Consider the following 7364-nt stretch of genomic DNA (forward strand, 5'->3'; position numbering starts at 1 on the left):
AAGCGGGGTGGTGGCTGGGAAGGGGCTTCAGAAGCAGGTCGAGTCACATGTGAAGCATCCAACCTGCGAAGCGCTGGTACAGGTGAGGGTCGGTCACGCCCCACAGCTCTGCCTGCGTTGGCCACGTGTTGAAGGACAACTTGTCCACGCGCCCGTCATCCCACGTGAAATCAAACACGGGAACTTTCTTCGTTGGGCCCTGTACAACAACGCCAGCGCACAAGTAGATGGGAGGGGCATGAGTGAGACGAAGCAAAGGTTGGTCGTGTGTGTGTGAGTTGTGAATGTGTATGTGTATGTAAGTGTGAGTGTGTCTATGCCTCTGTGTGTGTGTCTGTGTGTGTGTGTGTGTGTAAAAATATGCCTGCGTGCGTCTGTGTGTGACAGAGAGGGCATTGTCCCATGTGTGCGTCTGTGTGTGCGTGTGTGTGTGTGTGTGTGTGTGTGTGTGTGCGTGTGTGCGTATCACAATACAGCTGCGAGCACAGACATCGTGCATCAATGCCCTCCGCCCTTACCAGGGCTTTCTGCTCCGCGTCAATGTCGTCAACACAGCCTTGGCCCGTTGGGTGGTACTTGGTATCTACCAGTCTTGCGTCGTGGAAACAGACAAGCACCAGCGATGTCACGAGCTGCGTGTGCAGCTCAGGCTTTGGAATGATGTTGATGCCATCGCCCTGCACGGGGTGTGCCAGCAGGTGCAGCACAATGCGCGACACGAGATCTTGCGATCGTCCAGATAGCAGCGCCACGTTATCGGTGGCTGCCTTCAGGAGGCTGCAACAGCGTTGAAGAACATTCGTCACCCCCGTCAGGTCTGCATTTGCCGTGAGAAGGGCAAGCAGCAGCTCCAGCGTGCATTCGCGGAGAGAGGTGCTGTCAGCAGACGGAGATGGCACAGCAACGACCACATGCACCCGTGAGCGAACCGGCAACCGCATTTGTCAGAATGTGGTGTGGCGTGGGGCGACACCAGGTCAGACGCAATTGATTGTGAGGTCGTGTAGAAGCAACCAGCATGCATAGCGGTATGGTGTGCGGCACAGGCTCACCCATAATCGAAGTAGGTAGGTAACATTTCAAACCCCTTTGAGAACTTGGTCATTTCGGCGGGCGAAAGCGCAGACAAGTTGGCCGCACTCAGGGTATTGAGTGCACAGACAAGCTTTGCCTCCTGGCGCTGCTGTTCAGCCTTGGATTTGGCTCTCGCCCACGCCTTGTGCGCCTTGTGCCAGGTGCTCTGATCAGGGGTCCAAAATCCGGCACACACATGTGAGGGTGAGCGTTGTTGTCGTTTGTGTGTGTGTGTGGAGGAAGGGTGGTGGGTGGGGTTGTCTGGTGTGTGTGTGTGTGTGTGTGTGTGTGTGTGTGTGTGTGTGTGTGTGTGTGTGTGTGTGTGTGTGTGTGTGTGTGTGTGTGTGTGTGTGTGTGTGTGTGTGTGTGTGTGTCTGTCTGTCTGTCCGTCTGTCTGTCTGTCTGTCTGTCCGTCTGTCTGTCTGTCTACTCGAACAATGTGTGCGCTGTGCACTCACCACCAGTTTCAAGGTTGGTGAGCCGGTGCTGGCAGCTCCGCTGGCGTCACGAGGTGCAGTGCCAGTATGGTTGCCGCCATCGTCACCATCGTCCCCGTCCTCGTCGTCCTCGCCGTCATCGTCATCATCATCGTCCGCAGCACGGGGTGCATCAGCTTGACGCGGGCCTTCGCTGGCACTTGAGGCCGTGCTTACGGCCAGCGCGGCGGCCTGGACGGGGCTTTGCTCTGAACGCGGTGATGAAGCCATGGAGATGACGTCTTCCTCATGCCTGCACAGGCGAAGAACAAAACAGCCATGAGCGACAATGACAGGAGGATACATGAGATGGTGGAGAGGGGGGTGGGCAATGGCGGTGGTGGTGAGTGGGAATTAGTTGTGGGTCGACATGGATGGTGGGGAATGTCGTTGCACTGCTATCAGGTGTTACATGAGCTCGTGGCATGGTGCAGTGACTCAAGCACTGACTGGTTCAAGACTTACGTTGTTGTACTGGCGGCAGACGTGTCGAAACCGCCATGTTCCTGCATTTGTGTGCGTAGACACCACATAACCATCATTTATGTCATGTCAGCCACAATGTTAGCGGGGAATGCACACAAGTGTGCGCATACACAAGCACACATACTGATAAAGCACACACAATGTGTGAATACACACACACGCACGTATACACGCACGCACGCGCACACACACACACACACACTGTCGACAGGGCCACTTACGTTGTCGTTGTGGGATGTTTCACTGGAGGTTGGAGCAGGAGGTTGGAGTGGTTGCGATTGCACGATGCGCAGCGCTGCTTCAAACTTGCCCGTTTTGCACGCCCTCACAAACGCCTGCGCAGTGAGGTGCGTGAAGATGCCTCGGCTGTGAGGTGCGGTGAACAAATCATGACGACAGGTGAAGTGGCGTGGTAGAGACAGCGGTGTAACAACTCATGTGGGTGTACATATACCTGCTTGTGCTCCGGAACGGCTTCGGGCGCGGCTGTCGCGCTTTCCAGCAGTTGGTTTGCCTGCGTGTGGCAATGCAGGGGCGTTGATGAGAAGGCACCACGAGATTATTTGCGCAAAACGCACAGACAGGGAAAGCCCAGGACAGGACAGGACGGAAAAGCACACACACACATACACAAACACACACACAAGCACAAACACAAACACAAACACAAACACACACACACAAGCACAAACACAAACACAAACACAAACACAAACACAAACACAAACACACACACATACACACCTCGGCTTGAGTAAAGACGATGGCGATGCTGATTGCGCTTGAGTTGGGAACTTGGCACATCCGGACAGTGTCGTCTCCGCGTTTTGGCCACTGGAGGGGAGTCGCCTGCTGGTCTTGGGGATCGCGGGCGGCAGAGAGGGCATCCATGCACAGCTCCCACAGAGCGTCCGTCGCATGCCGTGGCGTGCCCTGCGGAGGAGAGCTATTGGTCGACCACAACGAGCACAAGCCACCAGCGTCAAGACAGGTTCATTGAGTTGATGTTGTTGCTGGGTCGCTGTCGCCAATTGTGTCATGAAGCAGCAGGAAGGACACACGCTCACACGCACGCACAAACGCACTGTCTCTTGAACCAAAACGACTTACAGGCATTTCACGAGCTTGGCGATGCTGGTAATGAGGTCGGACAGCGATTGCAGGGCCGAGAGTACTGCTGTTTGTTCGGCAGCCTGTGTTGTCCGGACATGCACATGAGTGTTGAGCAGGTCGAGTGTTGCGGCCATCTCCTTCAGTAGCTTGTCAATGAGAGCTTGCTTCTCAACGTCCGTCGAGCGGACGTCCGCGAGCAAAACACAGAGCTGGGGTGCCATGCTGCTGCTGATGCGACGATCTCAGCCAGCTGAGGGAGGAGGTACGGTATGGTCTGCTTGGTTGGTTGGCGTCGTCTGCTTGGTGGGTGGTGCTTTGGTGCAACTCACAGTAGCACAGTGGATCTCCAATCAGCCTTGTTTTGGAAAAAGAAAAGACGCAAATGCGCATGTCCATCGGACAGCGAGAGGAGGAGAGGAGATCGCACCCCTTTCCCAACACAAGCCCGCACAACACGTACGCGCCCAACAAAACACAACTTTCACATCAAAACACACAGCAAAACGCCTCACAAGGAAGTGCCGAGGTGCAGTGGCAATGGTGGTCCTTGCTCACGTTGATGTGCAGGAATGACCCACCACCATCCATGGCTGAGGTTGGCAAACTCACATATACCACGAAATACCACACAAACTTCTCCTAAACAGCACAAAGTGCGGTTGTGTCGCGGTTCGTGTAAGATTTCCAAGAATAGCCGAACGAGGCTGGCTGACATTTTTTTTTTGCTGCACCGCTGGCTGGTGAGTTGTTGTTGCTTGCTTGCTTGCTGCCTGTCGTGGCCGAAACAGCAGGCAAGGAGAGGAGAGAGGGCGAGGCTGACGATGAATGGGAGAAATGCGAGAGAAGGAAAGGCGAATGGATATGGATGGATGGTGCGTGCTCTTGTTGGACACCCAAGTGGTGTGCGTGCGGGTGTGTTCGTGCGCGTGCATGCGCGCGTATGTGTATGTGTGCATCATCAGCTATATGCGGAGGCGGTGCGTGGTGACGTGAAAAGAACACGACGGTGTGCTTGCTTGCTTGATTGATTGATTGATTGGATGAAGGACAACGGAAGTCACCACAAAAATGGGGCGCTCGTGGTGGTGTTCGTTGCTTGTGTGTTGACGTGCGTACGTGCTTGTGCGTGCATGTGGCCTTCCTCGTCGACACCATTGTTGCGTTGCGTTTGATTTTGGCTGTGGTGTTCCTCGACAGCCAAGCGCCGCTTTTGTGCTTCTTCTATCTTTGCTGGGGCGTGGTTGATGATGGTGGGAGCGCGGTGATGGTGACACGGGCGGTGACGGATAGGCCCGGAACGAATGCAGCAGCAGCGGCGGCGGCAAAGCAGAGGGGGGGGGGGGGTCGGTGAAGGATATTGCGGTGATGTGGAAACCAGCAGCAACCATGAGCTTGTTGTGGCATTTCTGATCATCGACCGTTCTCTCACAGACGTCTTGCGCTGTTTTGATTGCTTGGCTTGTTTGCCCTCCTTGCCCAACGAACAACCACACTTGCCCACAACCAACAACCAACAACCTACAACCACACGCTCTTAGAATCATTTCAGATTCCCTTGTTATCGCTTTGAAGCTTGGATTGGACCAACTTATCTCAACCTCCAGCGCATCACCCCTATTGGCATTGACTGCTTGCCTCCGTCTCCGGCAAACGCCAACACACACACGCACACACTTCTCCCTTGATTGACTGTGTGGTGATCTTTCCACCCAGCCCAGCAGATGTCGGGTACGTGACAAGGAGGGAACGAAGGGGGTGTTGTTTGAGTTGTTGTTGTTGTTGAAGTTGTTGTTCCTTGTTGTTGTTCCTTGTTGTTCAATAAGTTGTTGTTGTTGTTGTTGTTGTTGTTGTTGTTGTTGTTGTTGTTGTTGTTGTTGTTGTTGTTGTTGTTGTTGTTGTTGTTGTCGTCGTCGTCGCCGTCTGTCGTCGTTGTCGTTGTCGTTGTTGTTCGTCTTCTTCTTCTTCATCGTCTTCTTCTTCTTCTCCTCCTTCTTCTTCTTCTTCTTCTTCTTCTTCTTCTTCTTCATCGTCTTCTCCTTCTTCTTCTTCATCGTCTTCTTCTCGTCCCTTCTTCTTCTTCTTCTTCTTCTTCTTCATCGTCTTCTTCTTCTTCATCGTCTTCTCCTTCTTCTTCATCATCGTCTTCTTCTCGTCCCTTCTTCTTCTCCTTCTTCTTCTTCTTCATCGTCTTCTTCTTGTCCCTTCTTGTTGCTGCACGTGTACTTTTGCTTCTCACCCGCTTTCCCTTGCTCGCCTCCTCTCACCCACTGACTTGCTCCCCCCCCCCTTCCCTCACGCTTTCTCTCACCTGCGCCACAGCTGTTATGGGGTTCTCATTTCCTTGGGGATGCATGTCCGAGGAGCCGCAGGTCAGTGCACATTCCCTGCAACGACGCGAACGTTACCACCCTTTCCGTTTGCGCTCTCCTCTCGCTGCTTGCTCCCAATATTGCCGTTGTCCCTCACTAAACACATTCCACACCATCCACGGCACACCCCCCCCCCAAACGCCCGCCACCTTCACGCCACGCACGTCACTCCCTCTGCTTGACGCGGCCACAGCCCCAGCGGCGAAGGATTGACCGGTCCATGATTGGTGCGCCCACCAACTTTGTGCACGCGGGCCACATTGGCTCGGGCGACTCGCCACAGGTCCGTCCCGTCTGCTGCTGCCAAGGAGTTGTTGTTGTTCTTCTACTTCTTCTTCGTCTTGGTGGTGGTGGTGTTATTGTTGTTGTGCTTGCGCTCGTGTGCATGGACAATATCACACACACACACACACACACACACACACACACACACACACACACACACACACACACACACACACATATGCATGCATGCATGAACCTTTACTCACCAACCATCTGACACGCCCTCGCTTGTCCTGTGCACCCAACATCAACACCCCTCCCTCCACACACCACACCACACCGCCACCGCCGCCGCCGCCACAGATGGGCCAGGTGAAGGAACAGATGTCATCCAAGGGCGATGCGCAGGCAACGCCGTCCGCGCCAACATCAACAGACACATCAGCAGAGGAATCGACGTCCAGCGTCATTGCAAACGCCCTCTCGCTCGAGGAGGCGCAAAAACAGTTTGGTGCGTCCGTGGTGTTGGCCGGTGTGTGTGTGTGTGTGTGTGTGTGTGTGTGTGTGTGTGTGTGTGTGTGTGTGTGTGGGTGGGTGTGTGTGTGTGGGTGGGTGTGTGTGTGTGTGTCCGGCGGTGGTGCATCCATCGTGACTGCCTTGGGTGTTTATTTGCATTTGTAACTTTGACATGTCCATGCCAGCATACACGGCCATGACGCACACATCCACACACAACCATCATATACATTTTCAACAACGCATGTACATACGCTCCTGCTTCATCTCCCATCCTTCATATGCCTCCCCTCACTCCGTCCCTCCACACACACACACGCGCGCGCACGCGCACGCACAGGTGCCAAGCGGGCGGAGTCCTCTGAGCAGTCACCCGAGCAACCCTCGGAACAGCCCAACCAACAGCAACCCGAAGACCAGCAGCCCGACCAACAGCAGCCCAAGGACCAGCAACCCAATGAACAGCAGCCGTCGGAACACGAAGACGCAGAGGAGTCGTCGTGATGACTATGCAGCCGTGTTTCCACCAACGCGTGTGCAGCGACGATGACGACCAACACGACCACCTGGCAACGGCGCATGTGGGCGCACGCACACGGTGATGATGGTGATGTGGTGATGTGGCTGATGCACGCTTCAGCATTGCAGCAACCCTCCATCATGCACTGTCTTCATCCCACCTTTTTGCGTCCGTCTCGCTGTTGCCACCTGCTGTGACTCTGCTGTCGTTGTGTCTAACCGGGCTGCTGGTCATCCCCCTGTCTTCTTTGTTTGTTCTTGTCTCTGACCTCCATCGCCACCCACCTTCATGTGTTGTGTTTCCCCCCTTGAGCTACAATCTCTCTCCCTGTGTGTGTGGAGCTGTCGTGTCGCCATCCATCTCACTGTGGTTTCACGCACCGCACACCTCTTCCTCCACACTGCTCGTTGTTTGTCTTCGTGACAATTGCTGCCCAACAAGTCCCGTGTTGTGTTTTCCTGTTTTTCCCTCCCGCGTCCAAACCAAGCCATACCCCCCCCCCCAAAAAAAAAAATAGGGGGGGGGGGGGCCTTTTATTTTTCCCCCCCCTTCCCCCCCCCCCGGGGGGGGAAAAAAAAAAAAAAA

At 54.6% G+C, this 7364-nt stretch overlaps 2 protein-coding genes across 2 annotated transcripts in view; one reads left to right on the forward strand and one right to left on the reverse strand.

The window, feature by feature from the left end:
• Nucleotides 1-3370, reverse strand: part of PTSG_07026 (uncharacterized protein) — a gene marked incomplete at both ends in the record, with an annotated part of 28015 nt that extends 24645 nt beyond the window's left edge. Inside the window, 10 exons of the mRNA XM_004992381.1 lie at nucleotides 64-199; nucleotides 519-767; nucleotides 807-876; nucleotides 1086-1240; nucleotides 1533-1803; nucleotides 2016-2056; nucleotides 2258-2371; nucleotides 2491-2550; nucleotides 2781-2982; nucleotides 3147-3370. Coding sequence (XP_004992438.1) covers nucleotides 64-199; nucleotides 519-767; nucleotides 807-876; nucleotides 1086-1240; nucleotides 1533-1803; nucleotides 2016-2056; nucleotides 2258-2371; nucleotides 2491-2550; nucleotides 2781-2982; nucleotides 3147-3370 — 1522 coding nt within the window. The remainder of the gene's footprint in view (nucleotides 1-63; nucleotides 200-518; nucleotides 768-806; nucleotides 877-1085; nucleotides 1241-1532; nucleotides 1804-2015; nucleotides 2057-2257; nucleotides 2372-2490; nucleotides 2551-2780; nucleotides 2983-3146) is intronic.
• Nucleotides 3371-4870: 1500 nt separating this feature from the next.
• Nucleotides 4871-6763, forward strand: PTSG_07027 (CDC42 small effector protein 2; the record flags this gene model as incomplete). The annotated part of the gene is made up of 5 exons (XM_004992382.1): nucleotides 4871-4877; nucleotides 5469-5518; nucleotides 5712-5801; nucleotides 6107-6254; nucleotides 6600-6763. 5 exons carry the CDS (start codon nucleotides 4871-4873, stop codon nucleotides 6761-6763), a joined length of 459 nt encoding a protein of 152 aa, XP_004992439.1.
• Between the last annotated feature and the right edge of the window lie 601 nt (nucleotides 6764-7364).

Source organism: Salpingoeca rosetta, assembly GCF_000188695.1.
Source record: "Salpingoeca rosetta unplaced genomic scaffold supercont1.16, whole genome shotgun sequence".
Taxonomy (NCBI): Eukaryota; class Choanoflagellata; order Craspedida; family Salpingoecidae; genus Salpingoeca; species Salpingoeca rosetta.